The 19,595-nt window shown below is 59.2% G+C and overlaps 3 protein-coding genes across 3 annotated transcripts; all 3 read right to left on the bottom strand.

Annotated features, from left to right (window-relative positions):
* Positions 1 to 2,581: 2,581 nt before the first annotated feature.
* LMJF_33_2200 (hypothetical protein) lies at positions 2,582 to 3,769 on the bottom strand (the record flags this gene model as incomplete). Its single annotated transcript, XM_001685929.1, has 1 exon — positions 2,582 to 3,769. One exon carries the CDS (start codon positions 3,767 to 3,769, stop codon positions 2,582 to 2,584), a length of 1,188 nt encoding a protein of 395 aa, XP_001685981.1.
* A 1,674-nt stretch (positions 3,770 to 5,443) lies between these two features.
* On the bottom strand, positions 5,444 to 7,732 carry LMJF_33_2190 (hypothetical protein; the record flags this gene model as incomplete). The annotated part of the gene is made up of 1 exon (XM_001685928.1): positions 5,444 to 7,732. One exon carries the CDS (start codon positions 7,730 to 7,732, stop codon positions 5,444 to 5,446), a length of 2,289 nt encoding a protein of 762 aa, XP_001685980.1.
* A 6,690-nt stretch (positions 7,733 to 14,422) lies between these two features.
* LMJF_33_2180 (conserved hypothetical protein) lies at positions 14,423 to 18,655 on the bottom strand (the record flags this gene model as incomplete). Its single annotated transcript, XM_001685927.1, has 1 exon — positions 14,423 to 18,655. One exon carries the CDS (start codon positions 18,653 to 18,655, stop codon positions 14,423 to 14,425), a length of 4,233 nt encoding a protein of 1,410 aa, XP_001685979.1.
* Positions 18,656 to 19,595: the final 940 nt, after the last annotated feature.

The following is a 19,595-nucleotide window of genomic DNA, read 5'->3' as shown; positions in this document are numbered from 1 at the left end:
GCTTGTGTCGACGCAGCAAGTTCGCTGAAGAAAAGGTCGCAGAAAAAGTGAAGCGAACACAGTAGAGGCGCCCGGCACGGCAACAAGAGTACCAGAGTGTAGATAGACACGAAGATGAGGGGGTATGCATGCAGCGAGAGCGGACAAGATCACCTGAACTCTTCCAGCAGAAAGTACAGGGCGTGGGGTGTGCGTGCTGGTGCCGCACAAAAAGAAACAACCAGCCCAGCCGCGCAGCCCGAGAACGAGAAACGACAACCAGCACAGGCAAAATAGATCTCGCAAGAGGCTGAGAAGAAAAGACTATAGCGTGCGAGAAGAGGGCAAGACGGCGGTATGGAGACGACAGTTCGTGGGTGTGAATCGTAGGCAACTTGTCTGCATGACGTACAGTGATGGCTGGTGATGGTGGACGCGAGACAGAAGAAGGCCGGAAAGGAAAAGGGGTGGTGAGTGGGGAAGGGCAAGACTCGCCACACAACGGAAGGCACGCAGGAAAAGGTGAAAGCAGCGCTCGACCGCAACGAGGTCTCTGCCTCGCTTCCGCCGCAGCGGGTAATGTGGCGGAGAGTACAGAAATACCGCACCTGCCTCTTGCGAGCACGATGGGGATTTTCCGGCGACGCGCCTCACAACGCATCCGTTCTTTTTCACATGGGCCCAGAGGCCAATACCCACACACGCGAGCATGCGCAAACCTGGATCGCTATAACAATGTGTAACGATCGGCAACTCTGTCGAGAAGAAATTCAAACAAGAACAGGTGTGAGAAACTAGACGAAAAAAGGAGAAAGTTCACAGGCAGACACATGGAGCGCAGTCAAACCATCCGCTGCTGGATGTAACGAGGGCAGATAACAGAACGGGCTGACTGATGGAAAGCATTTTGGGGGTGTGTTGCAGCGTGTCCATTCTACAGCGAACAAGCCAACAAAACGTACGCATTACACAGCTACAGCGCACCTGCGCCTGCTGCCCTGCGGGCTGCATCCCTCGTTGTCTGGGACGAGCCGTCCGCCGTCGAATCGAAGCCGTGCGCCTAGCGGGGCCTCCCTCTCCTTCCTCGTCCCCTCCCTGCATACGTGCGGCGCGATCAGCACCACACGGAAACTCGTGTGGGCTGCATGCTCCGATCCAAAGCGAGCGACGTCCAGGGTCGTCATCTAGAGCCGAGGCGGTGGCGTCTGCCGTGCGGGCAACGGGGGGTGGCCCAGGTGCATGCCGGATGAGCGCAGAGACCAAGTCCACCAGCCTCAGGGTCAGGGCTCCCGCCCCCCCCCACGAGGCCCTGCGCCCCCCTGCCTGTGTGCCATGCTTCGCCCTCTCAGTCGCTTCAAGCGGCGGTATCCCATAATATGGTGCGGAGGCTCTGCACGTGGGAGTCGGGAGGACCCGGTGGTGGAACTCGAGGGTGCTTTCGCCATGCCTCGGCCATCTACGCCCCATCAGCCCGCACCGGCCAGATGCAGGAGATGCTGCATGCTTCGCGCGCATGCACTATGGAGCTGACTCGTGTGCATCGACACACGCCTTGTCCGTGGAGCAATCCTGCTCTGCGCCCCTCTTGATGTCTTGGCCGGATGCGATGCACCATGCCAGCTCTGCCTGACAGCGCGTGCGCACAGTGCTCGCATTTTTGCATGACGGGATCTGCTTGAGCACGGTGTCGCTGTCGGGGAGTCTTGCCCGCACGTGCAGCGACAGGTGGAGCGATGCCATGAGTCTGTGGCGGCAGGGGCACTCCGCCCTCTCCTCAGCCCGCACGCCCCTGGGCAGGAGTGGGTGTGTCAAGCGGAAGGGGCCGCGCGGAGAAGCATGTGCCGGCGCACAGACGGCATTTCTCGCACGCCATCACCGTGCTCCTTTCCTCCTGCTACACGAAACACATGTAGCAAACAGTAGCCGAGGAGGCAGACCTACGAGCACCGTTTGGTGCCACGCAGTCAACCGTTCCTTCACCCCACACAACGAAAGGTAAAGGCCCTGGATCACGCCCGGCATCGCCCGCAGCGCGGCCAAACAGCAGAGCAACCTTTGACCGGTGTGCATGCTCGTTCAGCTCATGACAAGATCCGCCGTGAGCGAGTATGGTGGGGATCATGGCTGCCAGTCTCTCTGGCATAACGCCAGCCCCAACCTCTCCGCCGACACCGAGACGCCGCCAGCGGCACCCGAGAGCAGGCGGTGAAGGCCACTTGGCTTCTTCACAACGAATCGGAGAGGGGAGCTAAGCCCTGTGTGATACGGCGGTGAGGCGGCCGGCATCATCAGGGAGAAGAAAACAAGATGAAAAAAAAAAAACGAGAGCAGCACAAGGGCGCCGTCGATAAAGAGCTTAGCCGCCTCTGTATCTGAGACGCGGCGGTGGCACTGGGAGGCAGCAGCATTCTCGCCTCACCTCTCTGTTGCTTGGGTAGGTGCGAGCAGCCAAGTGGATAACAAAGGAGTGGCTGAGCAGACCGTCGCTGCTGGCCGATTCGCGAGCGGCTGACAGTGTGCGTCCCTGCCTCATCCCACTCTACGTGTATAAAGAGCTAGCAATTCGCTTCTACCTTGCGCCTTCTATCCTGCTAGAACGCCATCACCGCACGTCGCCTCCTGGCGATCTCTTTCGCGCCTTCGCAGCTGCAACGGCAGCAGTGCCCGAGGTCGCCATGACATCGCCCACAGAATCGATCTCTGCCCGCCGCGCCGCGTCATCGTCGAACTCCACGGCCGACGTCGAGGCACCATCGGCAATGCCGTCAGAGAAGGCAAACGCTGAAGTCGCACCGGCAGCGCTCGCGCTTTCACGCATCGACAGAGTCTCCGCCGCGGAGGCCACCGCCTCCTTCGCAAAGAACGTGTAGTCACCGAAAACTCCGTGCCTCGCCTCACCTTGGGCAGCGTTGTCCTGACCATACGCCATGTTTGTCAAGGCAGCACGATACATGCGCTCCGCCTCCTCTTCCAGCACAGACTCCATGGACTCTTCGTCATCCACAGCGTCCTCGATGGAGTCTACCTTGACGTCCGCCTCGTCGTCGGCGTCACCGCCTGCTGTCTCCGTATGTGCGGCCTGCCGCAGGTAAGGGGAACGGTACTGTCCCTGAGGGAGCGCACAGGATACGTTGATGATCGCGTGTGCGTCGGCTGCCCCTGGTACCACCTCGTCCAGCCCGTCCGAGTCCTCCTCGGTCGTGTCATCCACGCTGACGTTCAGGTCCTGAGAGAGTTGCTCTTCAAGCAGAGCCTCCAGAAGAGAAGCTTCTACCGTCGCACTCGCAGATGTGCGAGGTGAGCGAGCAGACTTATCGGTGTCGTCGAACCTGTTCACCTCCGGCGAGGCGGAAGCTACGAAAGTGGAAGAGTCTCTCCGCGGAAGCAGTGCGGCGCCATGTCGCCGGCTATCCTTCAGCCCCTCAGGCTCCTTCTCGTCGAGGAAGCCTGCAGCAGCAGCAGCGGTGGTGTCTGTGTCATCCTCGTCCGCTTCGGCAAACAGTTCCTCGAGAGACGGCGGCGCCGCAGACGCGTTGGAGACGGGCTGCAGCGAAGTGGTCCGCCCATCTGCCGCGCGGCGACCGGCATCCGTGGCACTAGGCGACACACCCGCAACGGCTTCGGTGGTGAAAGAGGAAGCCGGCTCGCCGCCGCTGCCGCTCGGCAGACGAGACGGCCATGTCAAAGATGCGCCGCTGCGCCGACTCCACTGGGAGATCAGTGCATCAGCGACAGCCATCGGCCTGCCCCGGCCGGCAACCCCGTCAAGACTTGCGCATGAAGCGTGCATGCAGCGACGCACGCTCACGCAAGGGCATGCGGCACACGGTGTCGTCGCGACCACCCCGACGGGGTTCGCACCTAAGCCAAAACCGAGCCGCCGAAGACCTGTTCCACACAGCGCGGGCCGCGAGCAATGATGAGGCATGGACTGTACGCCACGCAACGCCAAGAAACCGCGTGGCACGAGCATGGCCGTGACGGGACCACCACCACACGCCCCGCTCTTCCAGCACCCGTGAAGAAGTCCGAAGACAACACCGAATCACTATTACGCGCGCACACACACAGGGAAGCAAGCGCGGAGACAGTTGAAATAGCGGCAGGCAAAGCAAAGCCTTCGCAAAAATGTAAACGAAAAAAAAGATTGAGAAAGGCGAAACCTTGATTTCTGCAAGGCGACCGTGTCTGTGAAGAGCAGCTGTGAGCCAAGGAGGTGATGCGCGAGTGTGTGTGTGTGTGGGGGGGGGGGATGAAAGTCGGTCCGGGAGCACGCCTGTGGCTGTGTACGCCTGTGCCGGCCTGAGCACGCTTGCTGTTTCTATGTGGCACGTGCGAAGGAGGAGGCGCACAGAAGGGCTCCTAGTCAGAACGCGCTCGCTCGGGTCACAGTGTGCTCAGACGTATCTGTGAATCGGTGTTGGTGATGCGTGCGATGGTCACTGTGGCCGTGGGTGGTGGGTGCACGTCCCATGAGAGTGGAGGCGAAGGAAGAAGGCAAGCAGCGGCGTGCTGTCGTGTGCTGTATGTGAGAAGGCACCTGTGCATGTATATTCATGTATGTGGCGGAAGAGAGGGGCGCTGCTACCGATGTTTGCCCTCACAGCTGCGCAAGATCTCACACCTGCAATGGATGGTGACCGTAGAGGCAAAAAGAAGGACAAGGAAAAGGTGTGAGGAGGCGTTGCGGGCACATGGTGTCACGTCGGCGATAGAGAAACAAGTGAGCTCGAGCTTTCGCGGAATGTGATGGCGCCGACTCGACGCGAACGCGTTCGAGCCAAGTAAACAGCGGGCGCGGCAGTCTCCGTCCATCAGGCCTGCAAAGCACGCGCATACTCCCTCGTTCGCGTATCCGCTAGACACCGTGGCTGCGCATGGGCAGTTTGCCGGAGGAGGAGATCGAGAACAGCACGTGCTGCTCTCGTACAGCTCTTGCTCATTCACGGTGACAACGCCAACTGCCGTGGCTTTTCCTAATGAGAGAGTCAGCGGCGCTGGGAAAGGCAGGGCACCCAACAGCAGAAGGAGCGCTGAGTCATGAGCTTGATGGATCCCTGTGCGTCAACATGCCTTTCGGTGCTTCGGTCCAATCGATGGACCAGCCTCGTGTTGATTCGAAAGGTGGTGCTGCGACAAAGACAGAGGTGCGAAACAAGCAAGGCAGAGAGAAGCGCGTACACGTGCTCCGGTGCACCCGCACGTCCCGCATGGACGTGGCACGGCAGCAGTGAGAAGACAGGAGTGGGGAAGTCTAGTAACCCTGCGAAAAGGGGGAAGAAGAAAGAAAATGAGAGGAGGAGGAGGAGCAGGGCGCGTCTAAGATGAGCGCGTGTGCTACGCGACAGGCAACTAGAGCGCTGAAGGCGACAGCCGCACGCTTGGCGCGCCCCTCGCGGCCGCAGCGAGAATAGAATCGTGAGCCTGCCCACAACAGAGACACTGAGAAAGGGAGGAGAAATGGTTATTCAAGCGCCATGATCTGCAGGAGACCGTCAATGAACGCGTCCATCAGCGCCTGCCATGCTTCCCTCTCGCTCCCCATCGGCGCCAAATATGTCTTCTCCGTCGGGCACGCCATCTTGCGGAGCAGCGAAGAGTCGGCTGTCACCGACTTTGGGGGCTGCTGCGAGAAGTCAATCTTCGCACGCGGTGCAGCGCTTTCGATGCGAGTCGTCTGCGGCACCGAAGAGGATGGTGCGGCGTGCGACGGCGGTGAAAAGGCACTCGGAGGAGCTGCGCTCGGTCCCGCGCCGAAGATTCGCGGATCGGGTGCGCACCGACCACTAGCATTGAACTCGCTTTCCTCGCGTGAAGACGGAAGCGGTGATCGTGCCGACCCTGCGCTCCACCCATCATGATAGTTCGCGTAGGCAACATCGGTGCCGAAGAAGTTCTCCATCGCCCACGCACGACGGTGCTCACTACACAATCGGTGCCACGAGGCGGAAGCGCCCTCACGCCTGAGGAATTCCTCGTCTGCCTGCTCGGCCGTCGCCGAAAGGAGCGGGCTTCTTGATCGATCATGCAAAGCTGCGGCGGGAACGCGGGCAAGCGCGCTGTCGCTGGGTGCAAGCGCAATGAATGCAGCGCCATCGTGAGTAGGTGGCGCAATCGCGGGCGAGTCAGACCGCGAACAGCACCGCTCAGCCGCCTCTGGGCTGAGTGCGGCCCTCAGCGCTGAAGGCTGCCCAGCACCTGACGCCGCTGAAGAGAAACATACTCGCTTGTCTTCACAGTAGCGGGCCGTCCAGCGTTGGAACACGTCCGGCGGAGGGCAGTCACCTGTGAGCAGGAAGCGCTGATCCTCTTCCTCGTTGTGGAGGTCGCGTATACGGGCAAGCAGCTCGCCTCCGAGTCCTTCGCTGGACGGCAAAGGTGGCAGAGCCCGTGGAGGTGAGGTGGTCCACTGATTTACCTCGGAGGACCGCATAGAAGATCTAGGTTCCCCTTGCGCTTCCTCGGCCGCGTCGCCGAGGGCCTCGTCCTTTTCCTCAGAGTTAGACTTCTCCGCGGTGTGCTGGTGCACTTCCTCGAAACTGGCGGGTGCGTCTTGGTCGTGAGGCACACTGTCCTCATTGCGATGGTCCACAAGGCGAGGCAGCGAGGTGGACAGTGAAAAGCCCCCCAGCCGGTTCTCTCCGTCGTCCCCGTCAGGGGCGCTCGCTGGCACAGATGCGCCCGGGCATAACAGAGAACGCAAACTCGCGGAGAGCATTCGCCGCCGCCGCTGCCCGGATGGTGGCGTAGCCGCGAGGTGGAGCGCCTCTTCGGGGAATGGAGAGGGAGAGCGCTCCGCTGAGCGCGCGCGCGTGAGATCGTTGCCAAACGCGTCCGCACCAACAACGCTGTACGCAGAGGCATCTGGGAGGCGGCGATGGTCCTGTTGCGATTTGACCAGCCTATAAGCAGCGCGCTCCTCGCGCACAATGCGGTGCTGCTGCACACTCGCATCTAGCGCGCGCCACTCGCGAGCAGCAGCCTCCTCCTGCTGAATGAGGTGGCAGCGCTGCGCGACGAGAAACAGCCGCTGCTGTTGCGCTTCCTCGGCGCAGAAGCAAGATAAGAGGCGATCAAAGCGCCCGTCACCCTGCGTACTCGCGTCCGTCAGCCGCGCACGCACCGCTGACGGGGAAGTCTGACGCGAGGACGGCGATGGCACAGCACCAGCGAGGGCCAGCGGGCTCGTCTGTGAAAGGTATTGTGATGGAGATGATACGACTGAGGCGGTCGGCTGGCCCTCACCATGGGCGATTTCAGCACCGTGGACACGCTCCGCTACGGCCCCAGCTACGCCACCGTGGACAGGTGCATGGGCAGCGTGTGGAGAAGAGCCCGTGGAAACGCAGCCGAGGACGTCATCGGGGGTCAGCGGCAGCGCCTCGATGAGGCGGTGCGCCGACTCCTCTTGCGGCAAACCGCCGCGTGGCAACCCAGGAGTTAGTACACTTGCATTTCTTGTGGAAGGCGGCACGTCACACGGCGACTTCCGCTGCCGGACTCGCGACGATGTAACCGATGCGTGTCTGAGAAGCGAGGTCCCCTGTCGTGCTGCGGCGGAGATGCAATGGAAAGGCTCGACGAGAAGTGCAGCGTTGACGTGCGTCTTGGTTGACGGCACTGCGAATGCCGGATCTCCCCTCTTCAAGGCAGTCGAGGCGGGCGCTGCATCTTCCCTTGTGGCAGTGTAAAAGTTGTTCTCGCTGTCCACATGCTGTGAACTCTGCGATCGTGAACAGCGGCGGGTGCGCATAGCGATCACCTCGCTTTCATCGGTACTACGAAGCACAGACTGTCGCCCTCGCTGCCCTGATGGCTGTAGCTGCTGCTGCTGCTCGCGTGCAGTCGCTGAGGGGCAGCCAGATCTTTGACAGCTGCAGGACTGCGCATTGCCTACATCGGCACAGGAGGACGGTGCAGGAGAAGACGCTGCAGCAGAGATACAATCTGGTCGGGCATCACGCACCTGATCATGCGCATCACCGCCTTTCGGGCGAAAAGAGCCCGATACCACCAGAGCGTCTCTGCCGATGACGTTAATGGGTCGTGTTCGCATCCTTGCCGTTGCCACAGCGTCAGAGACGCCACTGTGCTGATGCGCCTCCCAAGGCGCCCCAGCGACTGAACGGCATGGCGACGAGGACGACGGCAGGTTTGCCACGCAAGCGCCACAAGCACCCGTGTCGGTTACTGGCGCATGCTTGTACGCTTCAGCCCGGATTGAGCCGCTTGAGCAGGAGACGGATGCTTCTGCTGGTCGTCCGTCGTGAGTACGAGGACGATGGCTGCGTGTTCCGTGGCAAGTGTGTGGTCGCGTGTTATCGTGGCGGGCACCCTCGCAGGGCCGGCGGCCGGGGTATGGTGGCTGCCACGCCGCTGTGGTGGCTTCTGAATCGTGCCCAGTCCTTGCTGAAGTCCGAATTGAAAAAGGCTCGGCCAGGTGCGAGGAGGGATGGCGTGCTGATGGAGCAGCCCGAGGTGACAATGGTGGCGGCGTCGATGGCGAAAGAGCTGCGGCAGCACGGCCTACGAAACAGTCAGATGGCACGACCCGAGGAGGTGAGCACTGGTCAGCCGACACAGGTCGCCGCGGCGGCAACAGCGAAGACGGCGAAGTCGCTACTGTCGGTGCAAAAAGAAACGCGGTGGTGCGGGTGTATGCCACTACACGCGGAAAGCCTCTTCCGCATCCATTGTTGTCGCCATCAAAGTGGCTGTGATATCTTGAGGCAGCGGCAACACCAACGATGGCGGCAGTAGATGGAGTGGCCATGATTACCGGCTGCGGAGGTATCAAGCCACGAGTATTCGCATTCGATCTCCGTTACGAGGTCGTGTTGAGTAGTGTTAGCAAGCCTGCGAACGTCTGCGTGTGGCGGTTAATGATAAAAAGGTCAGCGAGGCAGCACTTTGGTCCCACGGTGATTCCCAACTCGAAATGTGCAGAAGGCGTGCACGATGAGGTCGGTGCGTGGGTGAGAGGAGAGAGGGATATCACCTGCGAATAAAAGGTCGGAAAGATCAAAGAGAGCGCGTGAAGCGCGAGATAGAGGCAACGCAGGCGTGGTAAGGTAAGTAATGATCACCACGTAGGCAATCCTTGACTAGAGCCACGTATCCCCCAGCATAAAGGTTGGAAGGCCATGCGCAGCTGCAGACGCCCGTCCGCTCCCCGCTGTCGCCGTTTTCTTCGAGATGATGGACAACGAAGTTGCGAAGAGCCGGCAGCAGAAGGAGATAAACGAGCGCGCCTAGCCCGCCATTTCCCCTCTCCACGTGCGCGTGCCTGGTGACAAGCATCTCTCACCAGCTCGGCACAGCACCACCCGCCTTCACCTGGGGCCTTGCTACCTTGCCAGCATCGCCCCTTGCTCTTCTTGCGAAGGCTCTTGAGCGACAGGAACGGTACGCCCCCGCCCGCTTGGGCCCGTGATCGGGGGCGATACGACGCCCTTCCTTTTTCTGTGCCTCTGGGAGCGCGTTGTGTTGTCAATGTACTGGTCCTGCTCCTTCTCGGAGGCGGCAGAGAGGAAGAGAGAGAGATATTGACGAAAATAAAGGCGGCCATAGCCCGATGAAATACAGTGAGCATAGATGTCGTTAGAGAGGGACGGAGAGGGGAAAAAGAGAGGATGGGAGGGGAGAGGGGGACTCGTGAGACAGCAGAGGCCTCCTGGCGGCCATTACGTGCCCGTAAGCAGAGAGACACAAAATGCATGTCGATGGGCGAAAACACGGACGGAGGGAAGAAGAGAGGCGGCTGTTAGTGCGTGTGTAGGTGGTTGTTGCCTCTCACGCCCTCTCTTCCCCTCCTCCTCCCCCTCCCCCAGACCACCCCTCTCCTCTCACTCTCTGAGGTCTGCGCACCAAGAGAAGGAGGCATGCGTGAAGGCAATGAAAAGAAGAGAGTAAATCGAAGGTGAAAGAACGGAAAAGGCAAAAAGTTAAGGCGCACCGCACAGAACACGACCAAAAAAAAGAAGAGCGTTGCCGAAGAGAATACCTCCGCCAGAGAAGATGATGATCATCATCACAACACCGACGTCTAAAAACACCACGCAGTGAGAGATGCACACACGAGCATGAAGACGGGGCGCAAGAAACCGATAGCACTCGTCATGTGAACAACACCAGAGACAGAGAGGCCAGAGGAGTAGAGCAATGCTATCGCACCTCTCTGGGTGTAGGTGTGTCTGTGCCTGTGCGTGTGTGTGTATGTGTGTGTGTATGTGTGTGCCACTCTCCTCTTAGTTGCTTCTTTCGTGCGCTGCACAAGTGACGCACTGCACCATCGCGGTTGTTTGCGCTGCGCTGATGGCCTTCAAGGGCGGATAGGGCGACAGGAAAACGAAAGAAAACGCAGAAGAGTCCGCGTCGAACACCGAGAGATCATCACGACAACGGATGGCAAGACAGCCGGAAGTGGATGCAGCACAAACACATACAAAAAGAGGGAGAGGAAGGATGATTGTTGTTTTTCCCTTTCTCTGAGCTTCGTTTTCGATGTTTGGCGGATGCTTCTACGAGAGGCAGAGGCCATAGCGGTGGCGACACACTTGAAATATGATAGACGAGAGACGCCTTCACGCATTTAAACAGAGAAAGAGGGATGGTCATGGACGCAGACGGAGGAGGAGAAGAGGGACAAGAGGTGCATGCATCGTTAGGGGCTGTAGGAGAAGTACAAGTACAGACATGGGTGAGTGTATCCGAGTGTATAAGAGTGCCCACGAAACACGGAGAGAGAGAGCTTGTTTTTTGTTCTTATCGTCGTGCAACGCTGCATTCCGCACAGTGCCAGTCCAAACTTGTCCTCCGACACCAAGAGTGGAGTACGAGACCCAGATAACTCGGTGAGGTGGCCGGCACCATCAAGATCGATGGCACAGAGGAGACGATACACATACGCAAGCGAAAAAAAAAACAAGGAAACGCATCGGTGCTCGTAAGCGAAGAAGAGAGAGAGAATCGCCGTAGAACTGTCACAAGGACAGAACAAATAAGGACAGCAGAGCAACACAAAAAAAAAACAGGCGGAGTGTGAGTGGGGGAGGGGGGAGGGAAGGCAACGCACGAGAGCCTACATAAAACAACGCAACAACGCATAGAGATGTATATGCCACATGTGCGACTGGTAAAAGCACGGGCGAGCAGACGCCACATCCCAAAACGATGAACATGGACGCTTAAAACAAAACAAAACAAAACAAAAAACAGAAACAAAACAGAAAAGGAAGCGGCCAGCGATGTCGGTTAGACAGCGCAGAAAAGAGAGAAAACCCCACAAACGACAACGAAAAGAACGCACGTGAGACGTGTGCATCCATGTCGAGGTTTGCATGGCGGATGCACACGCACACCCACACACACACACACACAGAGAGAGAGAGACATACAATCGGCGACGGCGAGATACTGGAAAGAAGAGCGCCCCCGGGGCTTCGTGCGGCATCGAGCTTGCTGTGCTTTTCCTTGATCTCTGCTTGTATCATCCATCACCTCGTGCATCGCACACAGCATGCCTCCACACACGCACAGGCGCACCCGTGCACGTGTACAACAGAGACCCCACCATCGAAAACGGAAACATAAAAACTGCGCTTCTACCCCATTTCATCGCCGTTGGCGTGTGTTCTTCCTCATCCGTTGAGCGGGAAATCGAAGGCAGAGGGGGGACGGTGATGGAGAGCGTGAGCGTACCGGCCGTCTCCCCCTTTCCAAGGAAGTGTTGCCACCAGCCGCAAAGCATACACCTGCGCACGCATGCATACACGCCTGTCTCGCTCGCATGGTTGGTAGATATGAGGGTGTCACGGAAAGAGGAAGGAAGGGTGGAAGGGGAAGGGGGGAGGGGGGGGGGGCTGGAGTGACGCGCACAAAACTAAGAAAAAGGGAGCCTTTGTTGTGGTTGCTGTTATTTTCTGCTGTTGCGCTGCCGCTCGCCACTCCGCAAGAACCGAACAAAGAAGGTGGACAAAGAATAATCCGCGGTGTATAATCGCGTGAAGACGGGGGAAGGCGACGCAGAGACAGAGAGAGAGAGAGAGGGGTAGAGAGAGGGGAAAAAACGATCACTTCAACGCGTTCGCGCCTGATCCCCCTCTCGCTTCTCTGTTCGGGTGTTGTTATTTCGTTATTGCCGGCTTTGCGCGCATCGATATGAATGGCGCGGCACGGTTAATAAATTTCTACAGCGCACGCGCCACTGAACGCGAATAAGAGAAGACGGTGGGTGCATGAAAGAGGGAGAGGGCCGTGTGGCAAGATAAAGCACATGAAGACAGAGAACACGAGGCAAGATAGGCGTGGACGGATGTTGCGTTCGCTCTCGTTTCATTTTCTGTATTGATTTGCACGCAACACGCAAGAGAAAAACTCAGATGGCACATCAACCAACAAAAAGGAGGAGGGATCGGAATGGACGACAGAAGCGAAGAGCCGTGGCATTTGAGCGCGGCGGTGCCCCTGCTAGCGGAGCATTGTAGGGCACATGTTCGGTTCTCTCCTCATCTGGTCGTTCCTCGGCCCCGGCGTGCACTGACTGCGCCCCACTTCCTGCTTCAACAGTAACGATGGGAAGGCGAGGGCGGCTCCGGGAGAGGCAAAGATGACGCTACCGCAAACACAGACAAACACGTTTATCAACTTCGCCGAAGGCCATACTGAGCGTAAGGACCACGCATTGCACGAAGCAAACGAAAAAAGACAAGAAAGACACTGGCACTGTAGCTAAGCGATCGCAGTGCGGGCGCACGTAAACCGACGACGCTCCTTTTCGGTGGCGCGCCCACGGAGGCGATTCGATCTGACTGGCCAGAGCGTGTCAAACTTCTTCTCCCAGCGCTAGAAGAGCATAAAGCGCGCCAGCTGGTTGCGATGCTGCGGAAGACAGGAAAAACTGTGGACGTGAGCACAGAGAGACGGTGAGATGCGCAGAGGCACCAGTAGTGCCAAGCCCACGCATGCAGACAGGAGTGAAGTGCTCAGTAAAATGTTGAGGCGCATGTGTATTGACGCAAGCAAATCACGCAAGCATCATAATAAAGGTCGAGACACCACCACCAACTCTCTTCAGTCACTCAATGACCTCTACACAAAGAAGAGCGACACAAACGAGATACGCCCGCGCACGCAAGGACACGATCAGGGTCAGGAAAAAAAAGGAGTTCAATGCGAAACACAAGAGGGAGACGCGCAGACACCAGTTTCTATGACGACCACACACACACACACACACAGCACTGACAGGACGCACGTACGAGCCCGGCCTGAGCCCGATGAGCAAACAAAGACTAAGAAAAACCGAAGCAGCAGCGCGAGAGCCACACAAGAGTGCTGTGTCGTGCGGTCACGCATACACGTCTTCCTTTCCCTTTACCTTTTATTTTCGCTTTGAACTGCAGTGTGCGCTACGCACGCGCGCGCGAGAGACGACGGCATCGGCGGCGGTGTACACGTAGTATGCGCTTCGACGACGAACAACAGCAAGCAGCAAAAGGGGAGGATAAGCAACGAAACAAGGAGCAACGGGCGGGAAGGCGAGCGAGTACACGACGGCGTCGACAAAGGAGCGCGCGCACCTTCAGACGAGAAGGCAGGAAGCATGCAAGCACATATATCTACATGAAAGCAAAACAAAAAAGGGCATATGCTTGGATCCGTGTGCGAAAATGAAGCAGGCCCAAGGCAACAGAGAAAGAGGGGAGGGAAGGGAGGGGGGGGGGGCTTTTTGTGCGGACAACGAAATTCGTGCGGCGGCGGAAGGGGAACAAAGTCCAACCAGCAAACAGAGATGAAGAAACTAAAACTAAAATAATAAACATAAAACTGAAGCAGACAAGAAACGGCGAGAGAGAGAGAGAGACTGCGCAACGAAGCGAGCGCACACATGAGGGGACGGAAGGCGGAAAAAGAGTGGACAGCAGCCTTGGCTGCATGCCATCTTCCAAATCCATTTTGTTTTTCCCCTACGCTTCTATCATCATTTTTTTTTCGTGAAAGAAAGAACAACGAACACGAAAAGGAAAACGTCGATCTCTCCACGAGAGCACGCGTTCATCACGCACACGTACACGCTCACGCGCCCACACACAGACACACATACACACGTATATATATATACTCTGTACATGTCATGGAAATGAGTGGAAGCCGGAGAGCGAAAAAAAAAAAAACATAAACGGCCAACGAGCAGGTAGACACAGGCACACACGGCCGTAACGTATACTCTATGGAGCTCAAAACATTCCGAGAGAGAACCGAAATATTGCAGCGCACTTCTATGGCAATGGTGGCATAGGAGACAGAGAGAGTCATCCCAATCCCTGCGCGAAAACCCTCCCTCCTGCTTCACCAGTGACAGCGCGTCGACATCGACGCCTCAGAACACACCGAAAAAGACACATCAACACATTTGGTGGGAGCTCGGGTGCCTGGTCACCTTTCAACGGAGGCACTCCATCTGCTGCTGCGACTCAGACGGAAACAGCAGCCCACCTGGGGTCGATATGATGCAAGCCGACTGCACATCTGTGGATATCCTCCACACCTTCACCTTCGCCCGTGATCCGTCGCGCGGCGGCGACGCGACAACGCGCGGGTCACTCTCTGTAGGGTGTATGAGGACAGAGACGTGATCCTGGAGCGGGTTCATGGCCCCGCAAACAGCGCTCTCGCCTTCGCCGACGCCCACCTCGCCTCGCACACGCAGGCACACACGGCAGTCGTAACCTGCCCCGCTCCCTACTGCAAGGCTGTCGGCAGGGCACACCTCGAGAAGAAACAAATAGCCGTTCGTCTCACTCGTGTGTGCGCGATGTTGCTGCTGCTGCTGATGCACGGCGCCTGCGCCGGTCGGGTGGACGCTGCGGGCAGTGTGGCGAACGGTATACGGACGGTTCCAGAGAGCCTCCGCCGCTGCGACTGCCAGCGAAGGGCGACGCCCCACGATGGCCGGGGGGCGAAACCCGCCGAGTGGAGAAACAGACGTAGCCGTCGCCGTCGTCACAGAGGTGAAGCGCAGCACCGGGGACGTAAAGGGGCTGCTCAACTGCAGCCCTGTGAGGAGATCCGCTGGAACTTGCGGAGAAGCCGGGAGAGGATGGCCAGCGGGCGAAGATGCACCGGGCGAGGCCGGGCGTTCTAGCTCCACAGCACCCCCAGTGCCGACAATGATCTGCGTGGTGCCAGGCAGCACCGCCAACACGTGCACAGGGTAGCCGAGGGTGCAGGAGGTCACGGTTGTCTGCGTCACGACACGGAACACGCGAATGTCTGTCTTGACCCGTGGCACCGGCAATCGGGGGCTCTGACCCTCTGCCACCTCCGTCGACTCCTGCCACACCGTGGCAAACACGAGGCTTGGAGTTGGCGTGTGGCGGCGACAGGCGCTGCCCAGGGCTACGAACTTCGATGAAGCATTCCCAATGCCGATCTCGTCATCGCTGGTAAGAGGAACAGGAGAAAAAGCCTCCGAGTCGTCGTCGTCGGTGTCCGAGAAGAAGACTTGCTTCTCTACCGGCGACCGAGCATGCAGCGACTGCATCAGCGATTCGTAGTCACAGAACATCCACGCAAAGCAGCGCACGGGCTGTGCTGCGTCACTCACGACAACCAGAGGGGTAGCGCCGTCGCCGCGTTCATGCACGATGTTGACGTTACCACTGCTGCCCTCGCGAGACGGGGTGCCTGCCGATGTGCCAATGAAGGGGGCGTGGAACGGCAGCGGTGGCGACGGCGACGCCGATGACGACGTGTCCGATATGCGAGGTAGTTGTGCGGTGCGGTAGACCAGCAGCCGCGTCTGCGTTCCCACGGCGAGGTAGCTTTGGCTGCTCGTCACTTCGAGATGATATACAGGCTCCCCAACGTTCACCGCGTAGTGGAACTTCGGTGCCGGCGTGGAGGCCGCAGGGGCTGACTGAGACGGCGTCGACGACCTCGCTGTTGGAGAAGCACCGGCAAGTAGAAGAGGTCGTCCAAAGTGATGCACAGGCATGCAAGGGTTCAGTCTAGCTGGAAGAGGTGCCATGGTAGGGTCTGAGCGTGCGCTTGACTCACGACAGGGCTTTGCCTCCCTGGTGCCCTGTGGCTCCGCCGCGGTGGCCGTAAGTGCCGAGGAAGACGCGGTGTCGGTGGAGACAGCACATAGAAAGTTTGTATGGCGCAGGTCGTAGCGGGATACGTAGCCGGACTGATCTCCAACATACAACCAGTGATCTATCACACGGACGACGGAGACTGTACTGTCGTGCATAGAAGGCGATCCGTGCGCCGTAGCAGCACGTGTCTTTGCCTCTGAGACCCCATCGCTGCCACCGAGGCGATCCGCACGTTGCAGGACACCTTGCTGTGTTAGTCGCACTGTATGCGTGCTGTGCGCATGCACTTGCGCCGTATCGAGAGTCACAGGCGTGGCATCAGGGGCTGTCGGTGGGCACTTGCTGTAGCCGTACACGAAGACATCACCTGCGCTCGAGCCGATGGCGGCGTAGACGACGACAGGCGGCGACGCCTCGGGGGTACCGGCTGCGATCGAGGCCGCCTCCCACTGTGCGAGCGACAGCCGCTCCGTCGTGGCCACCGTCGTCACCTCCAGTTCTCCGTTGCGCGGCATCCACACTGACGGCGCGTGCTCAGGCGGAAACAGTCGGAACGGGTGCGTCTGACCCACGCACCACACCTCGGTCGGCTGCGCCACCAGTATGCCGAAGCAGCCCCAGTACAGTGGACGATGTCGCATATCCGTCGACACCTCTCCAGCGGTCAGCGCACGAATGAAGTGGAATGTGTTGCGACTGTGACGCTGAGGCTGCTGCGGCTGACTGTGCGTGCGTGAGTTCTGAACTCCTGTGCCGTCGCGATGACGCGCTGTCGAAAGCGTCGTGGATAGCATCGTCTCCGCGGGCGAGACGGCGCGTCCACGGATAGATGAGGAAGTCATGAGGGCATCACTCGACGCAGCCGCAGACGGGCCGGTGGCGGACGCGCCGCGGATCGAGTTATCCGTGTGGTGCACGGGTGTGAACAGGCGCTGCGGCGTCGTAAGCTGACGCGACGTGGCCAGGGAGGAAAGAACCGAACGAGCAGGGCTGCGGCGGTGGACGGCGTGAGACCGCACGGAGGCAGCACCGTTAGCCACTCGCGTCCGCCCGAGCCCCGACGACAATGGCCACGCTAGAGTCGGAGAGCCCGCTGCTGACGACGCCACCGGGGTGGCGCAACTCGCCTCAATGACGCAGTCGACGGGTGTGCTGAGAAGCGGTGCCGCGGTCTTTTCCCCCTCCTCGTCGTCGGTGTCGTCCTCGCTGATGTAGCGAAGGATGGGAAGCGTCAGCGAGCGACGCGCCGAGACGAATGGCAGAGGCGTGTCAGAGATCACGTGCTGCGCGGTGCTGCTGGGCAGCCGTAGCGGCGTGGTGACGCCGTCGGGGCGGTCCAGCTCCCCTGCTGCCGATAAAACGCCTGGGGAGTGGCGCGGGGTAAAGAATGATGCAGCGGCAGCACCCACGGTCACAGCAGGGTCGCCGTGCGGCGAGAACGGCGTGTTCGGGCAAACCGAGGCTACCGCGACATCGACGCCGGCGCCTGTGCACTGTGCTCGCTGCACTGCGCGCAGGGAACCCAACTCGTCGCCTTCTTGGGCAGCCGCGAAGCCAAGAATGGCGGTGCCGCACGCCTCGTCGGCCTCGCGCGTCGAGTTGTCCTCATCGCGCGTCGACGGAAGGCGCAGTGACGTCTGTGCTGGCCGCGACCACACCGGGGGTGCCCGCTGAAAGTACGCAAATGGCGCACCGGCGCTTGGGAGGTGTGCCGCGCTATACAATGTGCTCTCGGGCTCCGCAGCATCATCCACGCGTGAAACATTGCGTGGTGCCTTCTTCGTTGGCTGCCAGAGATACGCATCGACTGGAATGCCATCTCTCCGGTGGCCCTTCTCCTCAGACTGCACGACTGCAGATCGCGCCCCCTCACTCATCAGCTCGGTGGCCCATCCTCCTGAAACTACGGAGCTGTGCAAAATGGAAGCCGTAGATTGTGGTTCTTCATGGACAGTATTGTGCGGCACAGCGGCGTGGTCCAAGGAGCCGGTGCGGCACTGCGCTGCTGCCGCCATGACGCATGCATCCGGCGTTTCTCGCCGACTTGCCCGATTCACCCGTGTTGGCGTGCGCATGGGAAATGACAGCACGCTCGACGGACGTCCCGCCTCTGATTCGCTCAGCAGCGCATTTGTGAGGAAGCGCTGGTAGCGGTCGTGGTCGTAGGACGTACTGTGATGGTGCGGCGTGTGCTGCTGGGGCGATCGACCGAGAGACGGGCGGTGAACCGGCGTGAGCTGCTGCGAGAGGGTCGCCGTTGTTGTTGTCGAGGATGCTGCAGCAATCGACCGCGACGCGGGTGTGGCCAGCGTGTCGCGCGGGCACAAGGATGGCGAAAGCATCTGGCCACCGTGCTGAGAGGGTGAGCGCGTGACAGGGAAAGCGACGTGGAGGGCCGAGAAAGCCCGCTTGTTGGCTACTCCAACGTAGCGCGTGTCGGCGCCATCGTGAGACTCGAAAATGTCCTCGATGCTAATAGCAGCTCCTCCATGCTCTTCACCCTCGTCGACCACGGGGGCTGCAGCGCTGCACGGCGTCAGGTCCCGATCCTCGGCAACGTTAGTGACCCGAAACATCCGTGAGCCTTTTCACGTTTGCTGTATTCTGCAAGCGGCAGAGAGGAAGAACACGCAAAGTCGGCTCAAAACAAAGGCATAGAAAGAAAAAGGAAGGGGGTGGCAGCGATGGCTGCACGTTCAGGCGAGGACCTCAGCAGGACACGACACCCACACGCTCGCAGATGAAGGAAGAAGAGGGACGCAAGCAAGGGTGCACAGAGAGAGAGAGAGACAGAGACAGACAGACAGTCAGAGAAAAGAGAACAACAGGAAGGCGAGTCCCGCGCTGAGAACTTCAGTGGCCGATCGATTCCACCAAAAGGCAGGAGAAACAAAAGTAGCGACAACGAAAAGTTCTATGAGAAGGGATGGAGGCCCGGTGCAGTGTGGTACCCGTAGCGCTTGCTCTGCTGTGAGTGTTGCCCTTATATATAGGTAGATAGATAGAGGGACAACAGAGAGCGCGGTAGCAGTAACGCTGTTTGCCCGTGTGCCGATGCCTGTGTCTGTGTGTGTGTGTGTGTGTGTGTACGGAGAGAAGCGACGCGACGTGGGCGAAAAAAAAAAAGAAAGAAGGGAGGCACAATGCGGGGGTGGAAAAGCAAACAGTTTAGTGTTGATGGAAGGAAAGAGAAGGCTTCTCCGATGCGTGATAGAGGGAGTAGCTTAGGTTGTAGAAGTCACCCACTAGACGAAGTCAAGCGCCGCAGCGTCCGAGGGGGGAGAGGTGAAGGAGAGAAGCAGGGCATGAGAGATGATATTGACTTTCTACCCCAGGTGCCACAAGCGCGCGGTGCAATGGTATGCGTCGAAGCCACGCTAGAAAAGTCCTTTACCACCTCTGTCCTGAGAACCCGGAATCACCGCGGGTGAATGCGAGGGTGGAAGCGTCACGCGAAGGACATGTTCATTTCTGTCCACGGATCAGAAGCGGCATGTCCACACATGATATATGTAC

This window comes from Leishmania major, chromosome 33 (assembly GCF_000002725.2).
Source record: "Leishmania major strain Friedlin complete genome, chromosome 33".
Lineage (NCBI taxonomy): Eukaryota > Euglenozoa > Kinetoplastea > Trypanosomatida > Trypanosomatidae > Leishmania > Leishmania major.
Note: the sequence above shows the minus strand (reverse complement) of the source record. Positions and strands in the feature narration are given on the sequence as shown.